General features: G+C 51.3%; 1 protein-coding gene across 1 annotated transcript in view; it reads left to right on the forward strand.

The window, feature by feature from the left end:
* Nucleotides 1–26,729, forward strand: part of LOC310768651 (leucine-rich repeat and fibronectin type III domain-containing protein 1-like protein) — a 68,050-nt gene that overhangs the window by 17,200 nt on the left and 24,121 nt on the right. The window contains exon 2 of the mRNA XM_083627217.1: nucleotides 23,414–24,827. Within this exon, the coding sequence (XP_083483343.1) occupies nucleotides 23,437–24,827 (1,391 nt within the window). The 5' untranslated portion in view covers nucleotides 23,414–23,436. The remainder of the gene's footprint in view (nucleotides 1–23,413; nucleotides 24,828–26,729) is intronic.

The following is a 26,729-nucleotide window of genomic DNA, read 5'->3' on the forward strand; positions in this document are numbered from 1 at the left end:
AAAAAACAAACAACAAAAAAAAAACAAATGTGGATCCTGGCTACTAGCCATTAATAGCCCTCCGTGAATTTGTCTAATCCTTTTCTACGGCTGTGCAAGTTGGTGTGCAAGCTGCACGAAAAAGGGCTTTATTTTCTCCGTCCTGAATCTTTCAGCCATCCCGGGCCCCTCAGGGTAGGCTTGCATCCGTCCTTAAATATATCTTGTGCGTGCAAGTCCCCCATGTCCTTGACATCAAAATTCCAGCCTGCATTCACCCTTTTAAAATCTAGATTTGCCCCTTTCTGGGGGAAATCAAAATGCTGCACTCTTTCCCCCCCCCCTTCCCCTGCTTCATCTGCAAGCCCCCACGGAATAACGAAAGAGGCTATTTAAAAACAAAACAGGTTTTTTGTTTCGGAAGGATATTGCTTTTTCCGTCAACACTTCACATTAGCTAGATTGAGCTTTGGTAATGTGCCAAAATATGAAATATTGGGCGATTGCGTGGAAGAATCTTGACATGAATCTGCTGGAAATTATTTAATCGGCTAAGAGCCTTTATTGTTCTGGCGGCTTCATCCGTTCTGGGGTTCAGCCCTCTGGCTGAAACAGGTTCAGGGGCTAAAAAGCCCAGATGGATGCCACTTTTGGCTGCGTGATCGGCCTTGTGGGTATAGGGTGCCAGCCGCTGGCTACTCCCAGCAGCCTCCGGGTGATGTTGCAGGAAACCGCCCCCCAAATCATTCAGTTTGTACAAACACGACATACATGACATTTCTGTTATAAATTCTTAGTAAATCAACCATACATTGGATCCACTTTTATTTTACTCCATGAAGGAAGGACTATCAAAAGGGGGTAGCTTGATACAGGACGGCCATAATCCCTTAACCATACCAGCACATACACAGGAGCCCTGCCCAGTTGGCATGACAACCTTGATGGTCCCAGACAGAAGACCATCAAGGTCACAAAGGACTTGCATATGGGAGTGGATTCAACATGGACTGGAACAAAGGGCAATGATCAGATCTTCCTTCTGGGGGCAGGAAACTGCCAACTCCCCTTTGTCCTCTGGAAATGACTCATGGGGAGGGGGAAAGGAGGAACCAGCCAGGTGACGAGATACTCAGGTTACCTCCACAACTCCTCCCTCAACCCCTCCTTTCTGTTATGTGTCAATGATGTAGTCGTGATGTAGTTGTGATGTAGTTCTAGGGGTGTAGTTTGGGAGGTTAGTAACTAATAAAAGTTGGGGTCTTCTTTCGTTCTGGGCTTCCATCTTGTTCCACCTTGTGGCAGGTGGGAGTCCTGTCGCGACAGTCTTCAATCAAGACCAAGCCTACTGGCTGCTGTTTTGCTCTGGTATTCCTGGCTGGTGTCCTTGTTTTTTTGTCCAAGGGGGCGCTCGGATTTTTTCCGTTAACAGTGACATTTCCCCCATCTCCTCAGGCCATCTCCAGTGTTTCCTCAGCCCCTCTGGGGAACTAGTCCTCATTAAATATGTCACGTCAGATAGCAGTGGCGCCAAAAGCAGATGCTTGTGCCATTGATATCTGCACGGATTTCAACGCACAGCCTCCCCCAAGCACTCAGGAGGGTTTGCTGTGTTTATTTCTGCCAGCGCTCTCACAATATGATCTATAAATCCTGTGCCTTGCTCCCAGATATTGCAGTTGTTTTCTGGTGAGGTTCTCTGCATGTGCCCTCGAGCTGTTGGTTGGGGAATTCAGAAACTTGAGAATCTCTTGTTCTACTTTGTTTTAAAAAGATCCAGCTAGATAGCTCAGTTGGTTATGGTGCTGCTGATAACGCCAAGGTCACAGGTTTGATTCCTGTCAGGGACTCAGGAGCAGGAGCACTGGGGAGAGAGGAATTGGAGAGCGAAGGGGAAGAATCCGAGGGCAGCGTAGGGGAGTATGACAGTGGCCCGAAAGATTCCATGAGCTTCTCCAGCGAATCAGAAGATTCCCAGAAGGGGGCGCCGATGGTCAGAGCAAGGGGGGTCCCAGGGGGGACGCACCAGAAACAAGGGGCCAGCGGGGACCCCCAAAGCAGCAGTGGGGGATCGGGACCAGTTTCCCCACCAGAGCGTAGTGGGGGGGAAGAGTCACATGTGTCAGGGCCAGCGTCCCCTCCAGCGGGGAGAGGAGGTGAGTCAGGGCTGACCACGCCTCCATCGGAGAGTGGGGGAATGGAGGGGAGGTCAGTTGCAGCTAGCCCCCCCAAAGGGGGAAGCAGTGACAGCAGCAGTGAAACGGTCAGGAGGAAAGCTGCTGGCTGGGCGCGCGCGCCAAGTTCAAATGTGCAGGCGCGCGGAACAGCAGGAGACCCGGATGGGGAACCAGCTCCTAAAGCCCGCCGGAGGGAGGGAGAAGGCTCAGGGGAATCAGCGTCAGAAGAGGCTAGAAAGGGCGAGACCCCGGCGGGCAGGCGGACCCAGAGGAGGAAAGAGCAGCGGAAAAGATGGAGCAAGGCGAGGGTCTTAAACTGGTGTACGGGGGGGAGGAGATTCAGAGGGATCATCAGCGGTCTGACAGTTGAGACGTAGAGCTGCGCGCTGCGGCTCTGGAAGTGAAACTGAACTTCAATAAAGACTTTTGTACTTAACAACGAAGCAGCGTTGGTCCTTTGTGAGCTGGGACCTTGGGCAGCTCTGACAATTCCCATATGGAACAGCTGCATATTCCTGCTATTGCAGGGGGCTGGACTAGATCAGGCACGTCCAACAGGTAGTTCGTGATCTACCGGTAGATCACTGGACGTCTGTGGTAGATCACTGGTTGATCACTGGGCACCCCCAGGAAGCTCAACAAGTTTGGCTCCTCCCTGTTACGGAAAAATCTAGGTGTGAGGCTGCTCAGTCCCCCAGCTCGTCGGTCAGAGCCCTGCGGAATAAAGGAAGGAGTCCAGCCACCAACCGGAGCAAAGAGCTGTAGACCAAAGTTTATTGCGCAGCAGGTTCAAAGAGGAATTTTGAGCCCTGAAGATGGGGTGACAAGGACTTTTAAAACTTTCCCACCATATCCCAGAATACAGTCCGTACAGCATCATTGATACATCACTGACATGTCACAAAAGGGGAGGGGTAGGCGGGGGTTACACCAGTTTAACCTTGGCAAACATGTCCAGACAAGTCCTTGGTACCAGATTAGCATAAGCAGACATGGCAGCGTAAGACTCAGGTATAAGATTAGCATAGACAAATATGTCTTAAGTACCCACCACCCAAAAGTACAATAGAACTTCCTCTGCATGTCTGGAGCCTGAGGCGAGTCAGGTGATGAGATTTGGCTTTCCTTGGCTAACAATTGTTGTTGTTTAGTCGTGTCCGCCTCTTCGTGACCCCCTGGACCAGAGCACGCCAGGCACTCCTGTCTTCCACTGCCTCCCGCAGTTTGGTCAAACTCATGCTGGTAGCTTTGAGAACACTGTCCAACCATCTCGTCCTCTGTCGTCCCCTTCTCCTTGTGCCCTCCATCTTTCCCAACATCAGGGCCTTTTCCAGGGAGTCTTCTCTTCTTATGAGGTGGCCAAAGTCTTGGAGCCTCAGGTTCACAATCTGTCCTTCCAGTGAGCACTCAGGGCTGATTTCCTTAAGAATGGAGAGGTTTGTTCTTCTTGCAGTCCTCTCAAGTGTCTCCTCCAGCACCAGAATTCAAAAGCATCCATTCTTCCATTCTTCTGCGACCAGCCTTCTTTATGGTCCAGCTCTCACTTCCATACATCACTACTGGGAAAACCATAGCTAACAAGGTAAAGGTAAAGGTAAAGGTACCCCTGCCCGTACGGGCCAGTCTTGCCAGACTCTAGGGTTGTGCGCTCATCTCACTCTATAGGCCGGGAGCCAGCGCTGTCCGCAGACACTTCCGGGTCACGTGGCCAGCGTGACAAGCTGCATCTGGCGAGGCAGCGCAGCACACGGAACGCCGTTTACCTTCCCGCTGGTAAGTGGTCCCTATTTATCTACTTGCACCCGAAGGTGCTTTCGAATTGCTAGGTTGGCAGGCGCTGGGACCGAACGACGGGAGCGCACCCCACCGCGGGGATTCGAACTGCCGACCATGCGATCGGCAAGTCCTAGGCGCTGAGGTTTTACCCACAGCGCCACCCGCGTCCCAACTGATAGCTAACAATGAGCCCAGCAATTGTCACCTCTGGGAACTTCCTGGAGTCCCTTTTCAAGGGGAAAATGAAGGAAGGAAGGAAGGAAAATGGCAAAGGAGTTGATTTTATATTATTTTTAAAGCTAGGTAACTTCCCTGAGCTGTCAAGTTGAAAGGAAACTTTCAGGCACAATATTTGTAACATTTAACTTTAAAGATGTGCCCCCCCCCGTAATTTCCATAACACCCCCAAAAAGCTTGATATTTTTGCCCTGGATCCCTAAAAAACGTGGCTTTCTCCTCCCTAAAAAAAAGCTCAATGGCTTCAACCTGAACCCCCCCCCCAAAATGGGCCTTCCTCCTTCCTAAAAAAAGCAAAAAAAGCTCATCAACTTTGACTTGAACCCCCAAAAAGGGGGTAGATCATTGCCAGTTTTTAACTCTGTGAGTAGATCGCTGTCTCTTAGACATTGGCCACCCCTGGACTAGACATAGCTGTCAACGTTTTCCTTTTTTTTAAGGGAAATTCCCTTATTCTGAATAGGATTCCTCGTGACTGTTACGGAAAGGGGGGGGCATGTCTTCTTCACCTTCTTCTTCGCTACAATATATCAATTTATTTCCAATTGTCAATGTCAAAAGGGACTAAAATTTATAAAATTCATAGAAAATCAACGTGCCAATTTGCTCAATTTCTCTAGGACTCCATCACACCTCCCCTGTCCTCCATAATCCCTCAAGCAAGGTGTCAAGACCCTAATCCTGTCAAATCACTCTGCCAAGCCTTTCCTCCGGGCAATGCCAGGTGGCAGACTATGCATACATGGACCATTGTCTTCTCATCACCGGCACTCAGGATGTGCTTATCTGCGCATATCTCCAGCTCTGCATATTCCCCCCTCCCTCCTCCATATGTTAATCCGGTGTAACCCAACCTCTCCTTAATGTATTCATGATGTAATCTGTGTAACCCAACCTTTCCTTAATGTATTCATGATGTAACTGGGATGTGTTTTGCACTGTATTCTGGGACATGGGGGGAGTTTCAAAAGTTCATGTCACCCCTTTCTCGCTGTTCAATCTTGCCTTGAACCTGTTGCGCAATAAACTTGGATCTTCTGCAATTTGCTCCTGTCCGGCTGAGCTCATTTTCTTCCGCAGGGACCCACGGACTTAGTCCGATGAGCTGGGTGGCAGAGTAGCCCCGCACCCAGATTTTAGCCGTAACATGACAAAAGGGGAAAAGTTGACAGCTATGGGACTAGATGATCCACAGGGTCCCTTCCAGCTCTATAATTCTAATCCTTGTTGTTGTTTAGTCGTTTAGTTGTGTCCGCCTCTTTGTGACCCCCTGGGCCAGAGAAGAAGAAGAAGAAGAGTTTGGATTTGATATCCCGCCTTTCACTCCCTTTTAAGGAGTCTCAAATCGGATAACAAGCTCCTTTCCCTTCCTCCCCACAACAAACACTCTGTGAGGTGAGTGGGGCTGAGAGACTTCAAAGAAATGTGACAAGCCCAAGATCACCCAGCAGCTGCATGTAGAAGAGCGGAGACGCGAACCCGGTTCCCCAGATTACAAGACTACAGCTCTTAACCACTACACCACACTGGCTCTCGCCAGGCACACCTGTCTCCCACTGCCTCCCACAGTTTGGTCAAACTCATGCTGGTAGCTTCAAGAACACTGTCCCACCATCTCGTCCTCTGTTGTCCCCTTCTCCTTGTGCCCTCCATCTTTCCCAACATCAGGGTCTTTTCCAGGGAGTCTTCTATTCTCAGGAGGGGGGCAAAGTCTTGGAGCCTCAGCTTCAGGATCTGTCCTTCCAGTGAGCACTCAGGGCTGATTTCCTTCAGAATGGAGAGGTTTGATCTTCTTGCAGTCCATGGGACTCTCCAGAGTCTCCTCCAGCACCAGAATTCAAAAGCATCCATTCTTTGGCGATCAGCCTTCTTTATGGTCCAGCTCTCACTTCCATACATCACTACTGGGAAAACCAGAGCTTTAACTATACGGACCTTTGTTGGCAAGGTGATGATTGCCAAAATAAGCTTGGGACCGTTCTCAAAAAGCTGGCCGAGGGGACTAACAGGAATTCCAGCAGCTAGCGGTTTGCCCACCTTGAGACGAATAAATTGCGCAAAAATAGGCAGGAGGATGTAAGTTCATTTAATCTGCATAAGAAGTGCCTGCTGGATCAGGCCAAAGGGGGCCTGTTTAGTCCAGCATCCTGTTTTCACAGTGGCCAGCTAGATGCCTTTGGGGAAACCAGCAAGCAGGATTCAGAAGCATCAGTGAGAGCAGAGCATAACCTTTGATAGCTCTCCATTAATGTGTCAAATCCCCTTTTTAAGAGGTCCAAGCTTTTGGCCATCCCTGCCTCCAGTGGGAGGGAGTTCCACAGTTTAACTACGTGCTGCGTAAAGAATTCATTCCTCCCTTCTGTGGGATGTGAAACACAAGAGCAATCAAGTACAACATTCCTAGAGTGAACATGTTGACACATGGGGAGGAATGTTTGTCCAGCCAGCAGGTAAACTTCCTGTTTCCTTCTGGGCTGGGACAGACTTCCTCTGCGTGTGACTAGAGGTGGGCGTGGCCTCACCTGTGCAGGTAACAAAAGCATAGGACTGGCCGCCATCTCTCTCTCTTTGACTACATGCATCGAAGAAGCAACATCTGCTTAGCCAAAGATGCTCTCTTGGCCTTCAGCCCAGAGAGGACAGAGGGACTGTCTCCTTAGGAGATACTTTTCGGGTGTATGTTACTTTTCTATGCTAAGTCTACCTTCTGGCATCCGACTGTGAACAGAATGTGAGTGAGTAAACTCTTTTTATACTTTTATAGAAGACTGTGTCGCGTCTTATCTTTTATGAGGGAATAAGGGAAAAATACCAGAACAGTTATTATAGAGGCTTTAGCGAGCCTGAGCAAACGCATCCGCCATGAGTTTAAAAAAGGGGAATGTTACTCTGCTAAATTGTGAACTTGTTTACACAAGTTGGAAAGGCTGTTATCAGACAATATATCCTCTACTGCATCCCTGAACATTCCCACACCTTCAGCTTCACTGCATGGTCGGATCCAGATTTTCTGGGGCTCGTGCAGAGTGTGGTTCACCTGCCGGCTCCTCCTAGGCCAGGGTCTCGGTGCGGTTGTGCGATTCTTCTTGAACCGCCTGTGCGATTGACGGCGGCCTTGGCATGCGAGTGCCTGCGCCTTTTGTTCCAGATGCTCTTCTCACGTGGCTCCCTGCCCTCCTTTTCTTTCTTCTGCATCCTTGTGGTGCGTTGCATCACCAGTGGCGATGGCGAAGGAGGGAGGCCAAGGCAGGAAGGGGGAGGCCTCTTCGCGAAGAGAGCTGGTGACTCAGCCCCCGCTGTGGCAGGGGGAGAGATGAGGGTGCCACTCACTGTTGGGCATCACCTGCCCACAGGCAGATTCAAGCCTTCCCCTCCTTTCTGCGAAAACCTTGGCCTATCGTCCTCGTTGCAGGTAACAAAAGCAAGATAGATACTTGCATCAGCTTCCTTTGTTGTCTCTTTCATGTTCTCCTCCTCAGTCTAAACCGGGAGTTTGGAGTGCCACCATCCCCTCGTTCTAATAATAATAATAATTTATTATTTACCGTATACCCTGCCCATCTGGCTGAGTCTCCCCACTGAGAGCCAGTGTGGTGTAGAGCGGTAGACTCGTAATCTGGTGAACCGGGTTCGCTTCCCTGCTCCTCCATATGCAGCTGCTGGGTGACCTTGGGCTAGTCACACTTCTCTGAAGTCTCTCAGCCTCACTCACCTCACAGAGTGTTTTTTGTGGCGGAGGAAGGGAAAGGAGATGGTTAGCCGCTTTGAGACTCCTTCGGATAGTGATAAAGCGGGATATCAAATCCAAACTCTTCTTCTTCTTCTCTTCCCCAGCCACTCTGGGCAGCTCCCAATTGAGTGTTAGAAACAATACAGCACCAAACATTAAAAACGTCCGTAAAGAGGGCTGCCTTCAGATGTCTTTTAAAAATAAGGTAGCTGCTTATTTCTTTGACATCTGATGGGAAGGCGTTCCACAGGGTGGGCGCCACTACCGAGAAGGCCCTCTGCCTGGTACCCTGTAGCTTGGCTTCTTGCAATGAGGGAACCGCCAGAAGGTCCTCGGCGCTGGACCTCAGCGTTCAGGCAGAACGATGGGGGTGGAGACGCTCATTCAGGTATACAGAACCTTACCCCCAATGCCCCTGACCCTATAAAAAGCATTATTTAGACCAGCAGTTTGCATGACTCACTAAGGAAGATAAGAACACAACAAAAGTCAAAGCGGTAACAATTAATCGGACGTGTATTCAAAATCCATTTGAAACTAGCTTCCTTGATTCAGCAAAACTGATGAGGTTGCTTCAAACGCGGATAGTTATTTACACCTCTGGCAACCCCCTCCTGCCCCCCGGCACTTGATGCCCTGCTTGGGAATCACACCCCAGCAAGGGAATAGTACCGTCCCCTTGAGAAACCATGGTTCTAAATGGTGATTGTAGGCTGCTAGGAGCCAGAGACTTCTTTTGGTTTGCTGAGGTTGGGAGGGTTGCCAGGACAGGAGCAGCTCAAACAACAACAACAACAAATTTATTATTTATACCCCGCCCATCTGGCTGGGTTTCCCCAGCCACTCTGGGCGGCTTCCAACAGAACACTAAAATACAATAACCTATTAAACATTAAAAGCTTCCCTAAACAGGGCTGCCTTCAGATGTCTTCTAAAAGTCTGGTAGTTATTTTTCTCTTTGACATCTGATGGGAGGGCGTTCCACAGGGTGGGTGCCACCACCAAGAAGGCCCTGTGCTTGGTTCCCTGTAGCTTGGCTTCTTGCAGTGAGGGAACCACCAGAAGGCCCTCGGCGCTGGACCTCAGTGTCCAGGCTGAATGATGGGGGTGGAGACGCTCCTTTGGACCGAGGCTATTTAGGGCTTTCAAGGTCAGCACCAATTCTTTGAATTGTGCTCGGAAACGTACTGGGCGCCATTGTAGGTCTTTCAAGATGTGGATTTTGGGGAGTGTGACTGGTTTGTCTTCACCGGGTGTCAAGTCAAGAGGGTGCTGTGGGGGCCTCCCAGACCCCTCAAATCTCCCTATTTATTCGGGACATCACCTGGCTTCTGTTCCCGATCCCAAACATCCCGATTTTGCTTCCCTACGCTGGTCGCGCCAGAGCGAGGGACCAAAAGATGGGAGGCGTCGCAGGTTGGGCGTTGCACGCTGCTGAAATTTCAAAGCCCCAAGTCTGTCACTGCCCAGATCCTGAGATTCCAGGGGCCAAACCTGAGACCTAGGGGGGCAGCCCCTGGTGATGTCATGAGGACCCCCCAGTGGTGATGGAAATTAATTGGGAGAGGGTAGTAGAGAAGGGCAGACCCTCTGAGAGTCTATGCTGTAATTTGGAGCTACTTCCCACTGAGCGAAATCTTGCAAGCTGTGTGGAATCATTCTTTCATGTATATATATATTTGCTCATCCGGAAAGTCAAGCGCCCCGGGTCAGGCCTGGAAGTTTGGCAACCCTATTGGTGCATCGAGTGTGCGCTTCCTTCTGTAGAAAATGCCTCCTGCATTGGAGACCTGATCTCTAGAGTAGCCATAGTTGTTTGGAGATCTGGGAGTATGTTTGGAAACGGGCTGTGATGGCCTGGGAGTCTGATTCAGAAGCTGAACCTGAGGAGTCCCAGCCTGCACAGGAGTCCCCGCCTCCAGGGCCGGCTGAGCCAGGGCAGGGGCTTGAATCTGAAGGGCCTGCACCTGTGCCAGATCTTCAGGAGCAGACACCAGATGTATCCACTCTGGCTCCGGAGGTGATTGAGGACCCATTGCCTGCAGGTGCTCCACTCTCAGCCCCGTCAGAGGAAGCTGAGGTTGCCTCTGGGTCCAGTAACCCTCCAGCCTCTCCTGAGCTGCAGAGGCTCAGGGCAGAGAGGCGGAGGGAACTAAGTTCTTGCAGGAGGAGTGCTCGCCTCCAGGCCAGGAGAGGCGAGTCGCCTGTGGGCCGGGACCGCCTCTGGCTTCAGAGGAAATAAAGGCCAGTCAGCCCAGTCCCAGGTTGCGGGAGCAACGTCGTTGGAAACCTGTTTCTGCCAGCACCCAGACCTGTTCTTCCAGAGTTCCCGACCTTGCCCGGCTCCTCACTTTGGACCCCACTTCGCCCTTTGTGGACAGTCTCCAGACCCTCAACCCAGGACTGGACTCTGACCACGCCTCACAGTAACCTCCCCCCGGGGCCAGCACACAGGCATAATTTTTCATCGCAGGCCAGGCTACCGAAAAAAGCCGTCTCGGAGTGCTAATGGTACATGACACCGGAGAATCTCCATGTGATTCATATGAATTTAGACGATGGATGCTGGGGCCGCGAATGTGAATCAATCTTGCTCTTATCGACTCGTGCAAAGATGGCATCTGTGCATTGCGAGAGAACTAATATTGTCTGGGACCGTTGCCACCTGACTCTTGTTACGCGAAATATTGGAGAGAGCCTGGCATCCCTGTTGGGCCGGAAACAGAGTTGTACGAAACCTATATCTCCCATACACCTTAGTAAACGTCCGGGAGGATGGGAATTGTAATCTGGGGTGGTGGCGAGGGCTGTAGAGCACTTGGCTTGCATGCAAAAGGTCCTGGGCTCAACCCCAGACATCTCCAGGTAGAGCTGGGAGAGGCCCCTGCCTGCGACCAGCTGCTGCCAGTCAGTGTATACAGTAAGTACCATAGCTGTCAAGCGTCCCTTATTTGGCGGGAAAGTCCCTTATCCCAGCGCCGTGTCCCGCTGCTGTCCCTTATTGAAGATGTCCCTTAAATTTCCCGGGTTTCAAAGGAAGCAGCTCCTCTCCCTCCCTGCCAGCCAGGGAGGAGGGAGGCTCCAACTGTGTTGCTTGGCTGCCCTGCCCGCCCCCCTCCGGCCTCCTCTCACCAGCCTCGGCCCCCGGGAGCCCCTTCCCGCCGGGAGCCTCAGGCCCTTCTACCACCATCCTCCTCGCGGTCGCCAAACTGAGCGTCTCTGCCTGGGGCCTCCCCTCTGCCTGCTGCTGCCGCCATTGCTCCCGCTAGGCTGTGCTGCGGCTGCGCCGCCGAAGGACCCAAATGAGATAGGCAGCCTGGCCTATGAATTGCTGTGGAGCCTTGAGAGGAGAGCGAGGGCAACCATAGAGAAAGCAGTTCAGAGAGAGGAGGAGGAGGAGGAGGAGGAGGTGCAGGCAGGTGTTCCAAGGGCTACAAGGGAAGGACCGCTAGCGCTTCTCCCACAGATTTGTAGTGGTAGACTAACATAGATGGTCTGCGGGTTTATTTCAGGTGCTATTTCCCCCCCCCCTTCCTCCCACCCCGCTTGATGGAACTGAGAGCTGCAGATGGAGCACGAGAGAAAAGATAACAGAACTGCAGCAGCATCTTCATAACTTGGACTTCGTTTTGCATGAAAAGTGGTTGCTGCTTGTAGTTCTTTAATTGCAGTGTTTCGTCAGCTGGTGTCTTGAGCAGCAACCTCTGGAAACGAAGGGCTAAAAACCGGCGCTGCTCTCCAAAATTATCTGGTCCCTTTTAACTTCCTATTTCAGCTGGCTGACTAAAATCCCTTATTTTGGCTGCTGATCCCTTATTTCCGAGGCTGCTGGTCCCTTATTTTCAAATCTGTAAGTTGACAGCTATGGACAGTACTGAGCGAGATGAACCAGTGGTCTTCCTCGGTAATAGGCTAGTTCCTGTCCAGGGGGCCAGTGGCTGCCCATCCTTGGAGAAGGCCATTCTGGCAAATCTGTGCAGGCTGCGTAAGAGCCTTTTAAGAAGGCATGATAAAGTAACAGAGAGAGAGACAGTGTGGTGCAGTGGTTAGAGTGTTCCTGGGAGAGACTGGCTGGATGCAGAGGAGTGGTGGGAGAGCTGGGGAACCCCCAGGGGAAGAAGGCTCAGAGCCAGGGGATTGGTGGCGGGATGGTGATGAAGGATCGGAGGGAGAAGAGGGAGCAGGAGGTGTTGGAAGCCAAAGGGGCAGTAGGGTTCAGTGAGCAGGAAGAGACTGAGGGGCCATGTGCTGCTCCCGAGGGCTAACCATCCGGTGAGGTCCGAGTCCAGTCCGAGGTCGAGGGTGCAGTAGGGAGACAGTCCGTCAAAGCTGAAGCTGGGTCCAAGGCAGGGAGTTGGGTGAGGTCAGGAACTCTGGCAGAAGAGGAGGACAGGGTGCAGGCAGGAACAGGCAACAATCCCACAACCTGGGACTGGGGCTGGCTGGCTTTTATCTGCCCCGAGGCATAGGGCGGCCCCGATCCTCTGGTGACTCGCCTCTCCTGGCGTGGAGGTGAGCACTCCTCCTGCGAGAACTTAGTTCCCTCCGCCTCTCTGCCCTGAGCCTCTGCAGCTCAGGAGAGGCTGGAGGGTTACCGGACCCAGAGGCAACCTCAGCTTCCTCTGACGGGGCTGAGAGTGGAGCACCTGCAGGCAATGGGTCCTCCATCACCTCAGGAGCCAGAGCAAACTCAGCTGGTGCCTGCACCTGAGGATCCAGCACAGGTGAGGACCCTTCAGGCTCAGGCCCCAGCTGGCTCAGCTGGTTCTGGAGGCGGGGAATCCTGTGCAGGCTGGGATTCCTCGGGTTCAGTATCCGAGTCTGAATCCCAGGCCATCCCAGGCCAGGAGACAGATGAAGCATCTCTGCTGAAGAATCCAGGGTGTTTCCCCCTCCTGCTGTGACCGGCTCCCATCCCCACTGGTCTCCCAGAACCAGAAGAGGTATGAAGAGAGTGGAGCAGAGGCAGATAAGGCAAATAAGTCTCAGATTGGGAAGGACCCAGGGGAGGAGGAGTCTTAGAGAGCAGTGGGAAGGCAAGGACCTCCAGCCCCCCAACTGCCTCATTGAGGCAAAGGCCATTGGGAAGGGCTGCTGTGACCACTAGGACCGAGCTGTTCAGTTGCTTTGAATAAAGAGTTAACTTCATGGACATCGGGCATTTTATTGTTCTGTTGCTGACCCACGCCTGACTCCACCTCCGGACACTAGGGTTCAAATTGCCCCCTCGGCCATGAAGTCACTGCCTCTCAGCCTAGCCTTTCTCACAGGGTCGTTGTGGGGATTAAATGAGGGGTGCGGAGAGGGAGGACCATGTCCCCTTGAGCTCTTTGGAGGTGGGATCTAAACGCAATAAATAAAAATAAATATGGTTAATTCTTGGCGTACTAGAATGGCTTCTTCAAAATAACAATAATGTAATAATAATTTATTATTTATACCCCACCCATCTGGCTGGGTTTCCCCAGCCACTCTGGGCGGCTCCCAATCAAGTATTAAAACAATACAGCGTTAAATATTAAAAACTTCCCTGAACAGGGCTGCCTTCAGATGTCTTTTAAAGATAGGATAGCTACTTATTTCCTTCACATCTGAAGGGAGGGTGTTCCACAGGGCGGCGCCACCACCGAGAAGGCCCTCTGCCTGGTTCCCTGTAACCTCACTTCTCGCAATGAGGGAACCACCAGAAGGCCCTCGGAGCTGGACCTCAGTCTCCGGCAGAACGACGGGGGTGGAGACGCTCCTTCAGGTACACTGAACCGAGGCCGTTTAGGGCTTGAAAGGTCAGCAGCAACACTTTGAATTGTGCTCGGAAACGTACTGGGAGCCAATGAAGATCTCTCAGAACCGGTGTTATGTGGTCTTGGCGGCCGCTCCCAGTCACCAGTCTAGCTGCCGCATTCTGGATTAATTGCAGTTTTCGGGTCACCTTCAAAGGCAGCCCCACATAGAGCACATTGCAGTAGTCCAAGCGGGAGATAACTAGAGCATGCACCACTCTGGTGAGACAGTCTGCAGGCAGGGAGGGTCTCATCCTGCGTCCCAGATGGAGCTGATAAACAGCTGCCCTGGACACAGAAATGACCCGCGCCTCCATGGACAGCTGTGAGTCCAAAATGACTCCCAGGCTGCGCACCTGGTCTTTCAGGGGTACGGTTACCCCATTCAGGACCAGGGAGTCCCACACACCTGCCCGCCCCCTGTCCCCCCAAAACAGTCCTTCTGTCTTGTCAGGATTCAACCTCAATCTCAAAAGACAGGGAGTGCAGAATACGTATTTATGAAAAGTGTGTGTAACCATACAGCTGATGATCTCGGATACAGGGGGTGGATAGCACACCCAAAGGAACGAGGGGGCGGAACAAACCTTTCTCTGTAATTGCATTTTTGAAGAAAATCAAACGAGGTGTAAATAAATAAAACTTTGACTAGGACGAGAATGCAGAGGGAAAGGCAAAGCAAGTGTCACCGAGCCTGCAAATGCCGTTCTATGTACTTAGACAACGTCGGGGAGCAGAGTTTGATCTTTAAAAATAAATAAATAAATATTTGATATTGGGTAATGTGAGATTAATTAAATCGATAATGGGTATTTGCTAGATTCCTCCTCTTGTGTTTGTTCTCTGCTAGTTTGGTCATGAAATAGTAATCTCGCTGGATGTTCGCTGGCTTGGTGTTTGTTGTTCCGCGATGGCGGATATTTTTAATGATGTTGTGGCTTGGGAGAGACTTTCAAGGCCTGCTTAGATGCTGGGAACTGGATCTGGAAACAACAACAACGAATATTTATTTATACCCCGCCCGTTCTGGGTGGCTCTCAACAGAATACAGTGGTACCTTGGTTCTCAAACCCAATCTGTTCCGGAAGTCCAAAGCGTTCCAAAAACAAGCTACGCTTTCCCATAGAAAGTAATGCAAAACGGATCAATCCGTTCCAGACTTTTAAAAACAACCCCTAAAACAGCAATTTAACATGAATTTTACTATCTAGCGAGACCATTGATCCATAAAATGAAAGCAATAAAACTGGGTTCCACACAATTATGTGTCTAGATTCCACCTTACTCAACCCAAGTTTTTTTCTGTATGTGCAGAGCCTTTCTTGCACCTTATCGGAATTTTTTGCCCGCCGCTCTAGCATTCAGTGTTAGGTAAAGGTAAAAGGACCCCTGACCATTAGGTCCAGTCGTGGCCGACTCTGGGGCTGTGGTGCTCATCTCGCTTTATTGGCCGAGGGAGCCGGCGTACAGCTTCCGGGTCATGTGGCCAGCATGACTAAGCCGCTTCTGGCGAACCAGAGCAGCGCACGGAAACGCCGTTTACCTTCCCGCCGGAGCGGTACCTATTTATCTACTTGCACTTTGAGGTGCTTTGGAACTGCTAGGTTGGCAGGAGCAGGGACTGAGCAACGGGAGCTCACCCCGTCGCGGGGATTCGAACCGCCGACCTTCTGATCAGCAAGTCCTAGGCTCTGTGGTTTAACCCACAGCGCCACCCGCGTCCCATGCATTCAGCGTTAGGCTCCTGCTAAAACCGACTCTCACCAGTTTTGCGGCCAGGCAGGGTACCCTTCTGTACGTGAAATGTGGCCTCTGATAATGGATGTGTCAGAATTTCTACCTCACTTGCTGTGACAGCTATATTATTCCTCCACCGTCCGAAACTGTATGCCTCTGAAGGGCAGTTGCTGGGAATCGCAAGTGAGGAGAGCTGCTCTCGCACTCGGGTCCTGCTTGCAGGTTTCCCATAATGGGCATCTGTGTTGGCCCCTGTGAGGACAGGATGCTGTCCTAGATGGGCCCCCTTGGGCCTGATCCAACAGCTAGGCCCTTCCTATGTCCTTAACCACAACTATTCCAGCAACTGGGATAAAGACACTGAGTTTGGGTGTCCTTTAAATTTCCTTGGGGTTATTTATATACCTATTTGCGAAGTCGGAGCCGCTTTTGGATAATCTGTTTTTGTTATCGTGGAAAGAGACAAATGGGTTATCCAATTAAGGCGCGGGAACGCGTAGATTTGCAGGGAAATTGCGCTTTGCCAATTTGCGAGCGAATCAGATAAAACTCAATAAGAAAAGAAATGAACTTGAGGTACGTTCAGGCAAGCGGCCTCCTTAGAAACTTCTGGTTTGCCAGGACCCTTGGCTTTGATATCCACTTTCAGCGGCACAGTGGCTCAGTGTGTCTGGCTATTAACCAGGAGGTTGGTGGTTCGAGTCCACCCAGGGATGGCCATAGCTGTCAACTTACAGATTTAAAAATAAGGGACCAGCAGCCTCGAAAATAAGGCTGATCTACTTTGTTGTTGTTGTTGTTTAGTCATTTAGTCGTGTCCTCCTCTTCGTAACCCCATGGACCAGAGCGTGCCAGGCACTCCTGTCTTCCACGGCCTCCCGCAGTTTGGTCAAACTCATGCTGGTATCTTTGAGAACACTGTCCCACCATCTCATCCTCTGTCGTCCCCTTCTCCTTGTGCCCTCCATCTTTCCCAACATTAGGGTCTTTTCCAGGGAGTCTTCTCTTCTCATGAGGTGGCCAAAGTCTTGGAGCCTCAGCTTCAGGATCTGTCCTTCCAGTGAGCACTCAGGGCTGATTTCCTTCAGAATGGATGCATTTGATCTTCTTGCAGTCCATGGGACTCTCAAGAGTCTCCTCCAGCACCAGAATTCAAAAGTATCAATATAAACACACACGGAGCACTGCAACATGGCTCCCTCTCTCTCTAGCATCAGACAGCAAAGAGAGAAAGAACAAAGGACAATTGTCCCACTTCACGGAACACAGGAACACTAACTTCCTGTCTCCGTCACTTTCCACTCAGTGGAGTCAAAACATACACCGTCATGTGATAGACAGCAATCCCATGACTGCAATCACGGAGCAGGAATTCTAACACCACTGTGACTCTCAGCCTCTAGCCCTGTCCTGGAAGACTCTCCTTCTCCTGAACCATCGCTCAATCCTCTTGCTTCTAGCTCCTCCTAGCTGTTTGGCAGTGGAATGGACTCCCTTGGGAAGTTGTGGCCTCTCCTTCCTTGGAGATTTTAAAGCAGAGATCAGATGGCCATCTGTCATGGATGCGTTAGCTGAGATTCCTGCCTTGCAGGGGGGTTGGACTAGATGACCCCAGGGGTCCCTTCTAACTACAAGATTTATGATCCTAGCTCATTCCTTCCCCAGACTGCTCCGCCGTGTCCCCACCACCACGACCCGGGATCTAAGTCATCATCTTCTGTGTCCTCCCTCCCCTCTTCATCATCCAGCCAGTCCCTGACATTAGGGGTATTTCACCACCCGGAGAACAGGACGCTGGACTTGATGGTATGCCCCGCGGAGGACCTTAAGGTCCACAAATGACAACATTTTGGAGGTCCCAAATCGCAAGGTGGTTAGATTGGTCTCAACTAGGGCCAGGGCCTTTTCAGTACTGGCCTCGACTTGGTGGAACGCTCTGTCACAAGAGACCAGGGCCCTGCGGGACTTGACATCTTTCCGCAGGGCCTGCAAGACAGAGCTGTTCTTTCTGGCCTTTGGTTTGGACTCAGTCTGACCCTTATGTTTCCCTCCCCTTAGGGTTTTGGTTTATGGTCTACTTTTAAAATGAGGCTGCATTTTAAATTGCATTTTAACCTGTATTTTAAATTGGTTTTTCACCCTATTATGTTTTTTACTGTAATTTTACTGATGTTAGCCGCCCTGAGCATTATTTATGATGGAGCCTTGGCTCTAATGTTAATAATAATAATAATAATTATTATTATTATTATTATTATTTATACCCCGCCCACCTGGCTGAGTTTCTCCAGCCACTCTGGCCGGCTTCCAATCGAGTTCTAAAACAATACAGCATTAAATATTAAAAACTTCCCTAAACAGGGCTGCCTTCAGATGTCTTTTAAATATAAGATAACCGCTTATTTCCTTGACATCTGGTGGGAGGGTGTTCCACAGGACGGGCGCCACCACCGAGAAGGCCCTGTGTCTGGTTCCCTGTAACCTCACTTCTCGCAATGAGGGAACTGCCAGAAGGCCCTCGGCGCTGGATCTCAGCGTCCGGGCTGAATGACGGGGCCCTTCCACTCATTGACTCTGGCTCCCCCTGCTGTCGGCCTCCTGCCTCACACCCTCCCATGCCTAAGGAGCATCATCTCCTGTTGATTTGAGCTGTTTAGAAATTGGAGCACTTAACTGGGGAGCTCTGCAAAGGAGGAGTTTATGGTGGGCGGGGAAGGCAGCCGAACAATTGCACTGGGTGTTGCGGGAGAGGTGTGTCGGGGAATCGATCGGCGAAGGTCACACCTGGCGATTGTTCCGTGCCTCTGTTTGCGCTCCGCTGTTTGCCGGTTTGAAAAGCGTTGCCAGTGATGTCAAGGCCCTGCAGATGGGATGAGAGGAATGAGCGTTGCGGGATAAACAAACGTTTTGAATGGAGAGCCGTGTCAATAGGAGTGAATCTTGAAATCCAATTTAGCAATTCAGAAAAGCAGGCTAGAGGAAACGTCAGGTTTGTGTGTGTGTGGAAAGATATAAAAAGCCGGAGATGAGAGCTTTGTCAAATTGTAAATGATGTGGAGTAGAAGGAATTTTCCTCTCTCCCTCTTTGATGATGCTAGACCTCAGGGTCACGCGGCAGAACTGAAGCAACGGCGGGTTCAGGACAGGCATAAAGAAGAATTTCTCTACCCGACACGTAATTAAGTTACGGGATTCCATTATGACAAGATGTGTTGATGGCCTCTGGCTCCCATGGCTTTAGAAAAGGATTACGCAGATTCTTGGGAAAGAGAAATAGAGAGCTGCTAAATGGATGTCTGGGGTGAAAGTGCAGGAATGCCTGCCCCGCCCCTTCTCTGCCTTTCTAAACAGTGGAACACTTGCTTGGCATGCAGAACGCTCCAGGGTGTGGCTGGGACAGAAGATGGCTGGGATAGGTAAAGGTAAAGGGACCCCTGACCATAGCTGTCAAGCGTCCCTTATTTGGCGCTGTGTCCCGCTGCTGTCCCTTATTGATGATGTCCCTTAAATTTCCCGGGTTTCAAAGGAAGCAGCTCCTCTCCCTCCCTCCCTCCCTCCCTGCTGGCCAGGGAGGAGGGAGGCTCCAACTGTGTTGCTTGGCTGCGTTGCTCACCCAATAAGGAGTCTTAAGAACGACTGGGGGGGTGGAGCTTGCATGCCTTGTGCCGATCAAATCGGCCGCGTTGCCTGGGGACTCGCCTTTGCTCAGCGCTTCCCAGCAGAGGTGGTTTTCCTTGCTGCATCCCCTTTGCTGGGTTGCTGCGCTGTGGGAACCACCGCTTGAGGCTTCGTTTGGCTGCTGGCTGGGCTTTCTGCCTTTGGCTGGGAGGGGCTCAGAAGTTGTACATACCTGTACTTGGAAAATCCCTTATTTTGGCTGCTGATTCCTTATTTTCGAGGCTGCTGGTCCCTTATTTTCAAATCTGTAAGTTGATAGCTATGCCCCTGACCATTAGGTCCAGTCGTGACTGACTCTGGGGTTGCAGCGCTCATCTCGCTTTACTGGCACAGGGAGCCGACGTTTGTCTGTAGACAGTTTATCCGGGTCATGTGGCCAGCATGACTAAGGCGCTTCTGGCAAACCAGAGCAGTGCACGGAAACACTGTTTACCTTCCCGCCGGAGCGGTACCTATTTATCTACTTGCACTTTGAGGTGCTTTCGAACTGCTAGGTTGGCAGGAGCAGGGACCGAGCAACGGGAGCTCACCCCGTCACAGGGATTCGAACCACCGACCTTCTGATCGGCAACCCCTAGGCTCTGTGGTTTAACCCACAGCCCTACCCACGTCCAGCTGCCTTCAAATATCTGAAGGGCTGCCACATGGAAGGTGGAGTAAGAAACGAGATTCCGACTACAGCGGTACCTTGGTTCTCAAACCCAATCCGTGCCAGAAGTCCGTTCCGAAACCAAAGCATTCCAAAACCAAGGCACGCTTTCCCATAGAAAGTAATGCAAAATGGATTAATCTGTTCCAGACTTTTAAAAACAATCCCTAAAACAGCAATTTAACATGAATTTTACTATCTAACAAGACCATTGATCCATAAAATGAAAGCAATTAAACTGGGTTCCACACAATCACAAAAACAAAAAGAGCTGCCAGAACAAAACTGCAAAATAAATAGCAATAGACAGAGCTCAGCGTAACCCTCAAAACGGAAGCGTAACACTCAAATCGGAAGCGTAACACTCAAAACAGAAGCTTGGCACTCAAAACGGAGCACGTTCAGCTTCCGAAAGAAGTTCGCAAACCGGAACACTTACTTCCGGGTTTGCAGTTGTTTGAGTGCCAAGGCGTTTGAGAAGCAAGGGACCACTGTAAATATCAGGAAGAACTTTCCCTACCGCATGGATGGGAGGTCGCCTGCTCTTGATGGGGTTACACACTCCTTCTGAAAGAGCAGGTGCTTAGCTTGGGGGGTCCTCCTGGATCAGGGGTCTCCAAACTAAGGCCCGTGGGCCGGATAAGGCCCAAGGGACTCGTTTATCCAGCTCGCAGCGACCCCCGCCGCCCGCTCTTATGGGCGCTGCACTGCGCGACTGCCCACTTCCGGTTCGGAGGAGCACTGGAAATAGCTTGTGTGCATGCGCAAGGATTATTTGCGCATGCGCAGGCGTTATTTCCGGTGCACATCCGGGTCGGAGGAGGCCCTTGCACATGCGCACAAGCTATTTCAGTGCTCCTTCGACCCGAAAGTGCGCTGGAAATAGCGTGTGCGCACGCGTATGGGCACACGCTCCCCCACCCTCTGGCCCGCCGCACAATCGGCGCTGGAGACATCGGCCCGTGGCGCGGTAAGTTTGTTGACCCCTGTCCTGGACCCTTTCCTGTCGCTTGAGGCTCAGATGGCCTCAGTGGCCTTCCATCAGCTTTGGCTGGTGTCCCAGGTGCGCCCCTATCTGGACAGGGGTAGTTTAACTTATGTTGTCCATGCTCTGGTTAGATTACTGCAATGCGTTATACATGAGGCTGCCCCGGAAGATAGTTCGGAAACTTCAGCTGGTGCAGAATTCAGCGGCCAGGTTCCTCACTGGGTCAAGACGGTCTGAGCATATCACACCGATCCTGACCTGGCCGCACTGGCTGCCGATTAGTTTTCGGGCCCAATTCAAAGTGCTATTTTTGAAACTGATTCTGTATTTTGTGTTTTTATCATGTATTTTTATGCTGCTGCAAAGGGCCCTGAGATCTGAGGGTGAAGGCTGGAATGCAAATATAATAAATAGAAAAATAATAATAAATGAAAATGAACCTTTGAATCCCTTCCAACTCTATGAACCATCTCGACTCTTCTCTCTTTTAAAACGTTTTTTGGTAAATTTTTGAAGTTTCCTTTTGTAATGTGTATAAAACAGAGAGAAGGGTTATAAAAGCAGATGAAAATTTTGAAAATGAAAAACAAAGCTGTCAAACAGGGATATAGGATGAGTACAGTTGCTCATGAGTTAAAATAACAAAGACCAAGTGGGGAATATTTTTGCCAGGCTGTGATGAGTGTTGGCTCGAAAATCAGGACCTCACTGTATATTCAATTGTATAAAAAGTGCATGCATTGTCTAGTCCCTGCTGAAACCTCAAATTATTCCTTATAGCTAAATTCCAGAGTGAGTGATAACAAGCGCCCAGTGTAAGATTTGGGGCTATTTTCCACTGAGAGGTTCCCAGTTTTTGGCCTGACTGTGATTAGCTGTGCTGCTTGCATTGCAGTGGGTTGAATAGATGGCCTTTGGGTCCCTTTCAGCTGTGCAATTCTATGATTAGTTGTGAAGGACCAACCACATCTGCTATTGGGTCCCCGGAACACAGATTCACACAAAGCGGCAAAAAATCCTTGCAGGTTATTAACAGGATTTTATTTGAAGTGCGTATATGCAGAACAAAGGTACAGGGCGATAAGTTCGCAACCTGCACACCCAGTCAGGGTGCGCCCCCTTTTTATAGATTTGCAGAATACAGTACCACCTGATTTCTTGTAAACCGAAAGTTATGGCAACTTCCTATGTCCTTACATGGGCTTGCCCCCCCTTTCCTTCCTGCACCAGCCTCCCCACGCTATGAACCTCGACACGTGTTCACATGTAAAACATGTTATTTATACTAATAGCATTAAGATGGGGCTTTGTCTCCTGTGCTACCCTCCTCCCTTTCAACTCGCCTCCCTGTCTTCAGTCTCCCCCCGTCTGGGGCCACAAGAACACCCATTCAACCTTGCTCTTATCTTTTACCCGCCTAAGCCAGACATTCCAAAGAGAGGCCCATTTTACTGTAACATTTAAGCAACAGAAAAAACCCTGTCCCTCTGGCTGGTGTAGAAACCTCCCCCCTTTGGGATAATATAGAACAATTTGGAGGTTTTTAAGCAGAGCTTGGATGGATACGATTCTTCGGCTTTGATTCCCACATTGCAAAGGGGTCCGAGTAGATGACGTTTGGGGTCCCTTCCAACCGTACGATTCTACAAATCATTGGAGGTTGTTAAGCAGAGGTTGGATGCCATCTTTAAGCAAACCTATAGCTGTGATTCATTGCAGGAGGTTGGAATAGATGATTCTTTGGGGAACCTTCCACCCCTAAAACTCTGGAATACTGAAGGAGCCTCTCCACCCCCTTCGTTCAGCCCAGAAACTGAGGTCCAGATCCAAGGGCCTTCTGGCGGTTCCCTCACTGCGAGAAGTGAGGTTGCAGGGAACCAGGCAGAGGGCCTTCTTGGTGGTGGCACCTGCCCTGTGGAACGCCCTTCCATCAGTTGTCAAGGAAATAAACAACTATCTGACTTTTAGAAGACATCTGAAGGCAGCCCTGTTTAGGGAAGTTTTTATAACACCGGTATATTGAAAGACCCACACCAGTATATTGAAAGACCCACTGGTCTTGGAAGACCTACAGTGGCTCTCAGTCTGTTTCCGAGCACAATTCAAAGTGTTGGTGCTGACCTTTAAAGCCCTAAACGGCCTAGTATACCTGAAGGAGCGTCTCCACCTTCATTGTTCTGCCCGGACACTGAGGTCCAGCTCCGAGGGCCTTCTGGCGGTTCCCTCGCTGCGAGAAGCCAAGTTACAGGGAACCAGTTAGAGAGGCTTCTCGGTAGTGGCACCCGCCCTGTGGAATGCCCTCCCAGCAGATGTCAAAAAGAAAAATAACTACCAAACTTTTAGAAGACATCTGAAGGCAGCCCTGTTTAGGGAAGCTTTTAATGTTGAATAGGTTATTGAATTTTAGTGTTCTGTTGGAAGCCGCCCAGAGTGGCTGGGGGGAGCCAGCCAGATGGGCGGGGTATAAATAATAAATTTATTTATTTATATATTTATTTAATGTCTGATGTTTTATCATTTTTAATATTCTGTTGGGAGCTGCCCAGAGTATTATTATTATTATTATTATTATTATTATTATTATTAATGCGACCCAGCTGAGCTCCCTTCCTTCTAAAGTCCTGTGAGCTGCCATGGTGATGACTCCTTCTAACTTCTCCCCTCCCTTTGTTTTCTCTGCAGTTCCTCTCTCTGACGGCAGCACCATGGAGCGGCTCCTGCTCTGCCTCCTGGTGGTGCTCAGCACCAGCCTGGCCCGTGCCCAGGTGTGCCCCAAGCGCTGCATGTGCCAGAACCTCTCTCCCTCCCTGGCCATCCTCTGCACCCGGACCGGCCTCCTCTTTGTGCCCACCGTCATCGACCGGCGGACGGTGGAGCTGCGCCTGACGGACAACTTCATCACCGTCGTCCGCCGCAAGGACTTCTCCAACATGACCAGCTTGGTCCACCTCACCCTCTCCCGCAACACCATCAGCCAGATCCTGCCCTACGCCTTCGCCGACCTCCGCAGCCTCCGCGCGCTGCACCTGGACAACAACCGCCTGCTGTTGATTGGCGCCGAGCAGCTGAAGGGGCTGCCCAACCTGCGCCACCTCATTCTCAGCAACAACCAGCTCCAAGACATCTCCCCCGGAGCCTTCGATGACTTCGCCGGCACCCTGGAAGACCTGGACCTCTCCTACAACAACCTGGTGCAAGTCCCTTGGGACACCATCCGCCGGCTCAACAACGTCAACTCCCTCAACTTGGACCACAACTTGATCGACTACGTCCCCGAGGGGGTCTTCACGAACCTTCTCAAGCTGGCCCGCTTGGACATGACGTCCAACAAGCTCAAGAAGATCCCCCCGGACCCCCTCTTCCTCCGCATCCCCGTCTACGCCAAATCCAAGGGGTCTCCTCTGTCCTCGCTGGTCCTCAGCTTCGGCGGCAACCCTCTGCACTGCAACTGTGAGCTGCTTTGGCTGCGGAGGCTCACCCGCGAGGACGACTTGGAGACCTGCGCCTCTCCGCCGGACCTGCTGGGGAAATACTTCTGGACCATCCCGGAGGAGGAGTTCATCTGCGAGCCGCCGGTCATCACCCGCTACACCGGCCGGCTGGTGGTGACGGAAGGCGAGGAGGCCGTTCTCCGGTGCCGCGGTGTGGGCGACCCCGAGCCCTCCATCCACTGGGTCTCGCCAGAGGGCAAAGTGGTGGCCAACACCTCCCGGACGACGTCATACGAGAACGGCACGCTCGAGGTGCTCATCGCCACCGTCCAGGACACCGGGGCCTTCACCTGCATCGCCTCCAATGCCGCCGGCGAGGCCACCACGTCCATCGAGCTGGTGGTCAACCCTTTGCCGCATCTCGCCAACGGCACAGCCCCCAAACTCCCCGAGGCAGCAGGGCCCTCAGACATCTTGACTCCGGCTAAGGGCGCCCTCCCCGCCGGTGCCAACGAAACGGGGGCCTCTCAGGACAAGGGGGTGGCGGCCTCGGAGGTGTCGGCCTCCTCGGTGCTGATCCGCTGGTACCCCCAGTGGCACGTGCCCGGTATTCGGATGTACCAGATCCAATACAACAGCTCCTCGGATGATACCTTAGTCTACAGGTGAGCATCGCGGGGTTCCCGAGAGCGGCAGTTCTTGTTGAGAGTCGGGCAAAATCTCTGGCAGTTAAATGAGGAGAGGCAGCATACAAGTGAGAGGATTTAGACTTTAGGAGAGGATATATATATATATATATATATATATATATATATATATATATATATTGTGTGTGTGTGTATGCTTTTACCGAAAGATTTTCATGGATAACAAAGGTACCTATATAGCACCTCTGTTTTTCATTCATAGAGTCACATTTGATGTGAGACGCTGTTCACATAGTCGAAATAAAAAATATATAAATAAATTGTCTAGTAGCACCTTAGAGACCGACTACCTGACTAAGAGATGCGGGTGGCACTGTAGGTTAAACCACAGAGCCTAGGACTTGCTGATCAGAAGGTCGGCGGTTCAAATCGCCGCGAAAATTGTCCTGGCTTCTTTGCTCTTTGGGGCTGGGGTGGGGGGAACCCGGGCTTCCCCCGGCAACCCCAGCAGCTCTGGGAGAAGCGGATTTTTTTCCTTGATTTCCCCCTCTAAAAACTAGGTGTGCCCTATGGTCCGGTGCGCCTTATGGAGCGAAAAATACGGTACATTTTTGGGCTGTGACCTTTACACATCTTCCAGTCCCGAGATTGTGGGGAGGTACAAAGTTATTTTGGCACCTGTTTCCACCGCATCATTTCCCCCTTGCACTGGTGAAAGGTCTCAGAGACAAGGGTCACAGACCGGACACGGCAGACTACTGAGACCGCAAAAGGTTAGACAGAGGGCAAGATGTTCAGACAGCTGTGGCCTTATCTGTGAGGGGGAGTGTGCGCCACACCCCAAGGTCACATGTGCAGACCATAGCTGTCAACTTACAGATTTGGAAATAAGGCACCAGCAGCCTCAAAAATAAGGGATCAGCAGCCAAAATAAGATTTTCAGGGCACAGGTATGTTAGACTTCTGAGCCCCTCCGAGCCAAAGGCAGAAAGCCCAGCCAGCAGCCAAACGAAGCCTTGAGCAGTGGTTCCCACAGCGCAGCAACCCGGCAAAGGGGATGCAGCAAGGAAAACCACCGTCACCTCTCCGCTGGGAAGCGCTGAGCAAAGGCGAGTCCCCAGGCAAGGCGGCTGATTTGATTGGCACAAGGCATGCAAGCTCCACCCCCCAGTCGTTCTGAGACTCCTTACTGGGTGAGCAACACAGCCAAGCAACCCAGTTGGAGCCTCCCTCCTCCCTGGCCGGCAGGGAGAGGTGCTGCTTCCTTTGAAACCCGGGAAATTTAAGGGACATCATCAATAAGGGACAGCAGTGGGACACGGCGCTGGGATAAGGGAGTTTCCCGCCAAATAAGGGACGGTTGACAGCTATGGTGCCTACTGCTGAGGCTGCCTGCGTGCGGGAGTGTGCTCCGCAACCCAGTGATCATTCCTACTTCCTGTGGCAGTGAGTTCCACGGTTTAACTCTGTGCTGCATGAACAGGTTGCTTCTTTTACCTGTCCCGAATCTTATTCAAGGCGACACTTTTTGCAACCTAGAGGAAAGCCCTTGCCGCTTCTTGCCATCAGCAGAAGGTCAGGTTTTTCTGCTTAGAGGCACAAAACCCATTGCTGGCGAAAAACCTGTCACGCAGTCAGAACCTGTGGGTGCCCCATGCTGGCTGAGTTTCCCCGAAACACGGCTTTCCCCTTTCCACCGTGCGCGATTTCACCTTGGCTCCGCCGACCGCGGCAGCCTGCGAATGAGAGCAGCGAGTACCCGTCATGCTTTGGGTGCCCAGCTCCTGCCTTTTGAAGTCGGCCTCAGATAAAGTTGCTGTTTTACCTTCTGAAATCCTCCCCTCTGGAGGCTGAAGGAGAATAATTCATAAGCTGCCGGAGCAGGGGAACCACGCTGCGATCAGTGGAAATCCGGTAGCG

This window comes from Podarcis filfolensis (genome assembly GCF_964270895.1).
Source record: "Podarcis filfolensis genome assembly, chromosome: 8".
NCBI classification, from domain to species: domain Eukaryota; kingdom Metazoa; phylum Chordata; class Lepidosauria; order Squamata; family Lacertidae; genus Podarcis; species Podarcis filfolensis.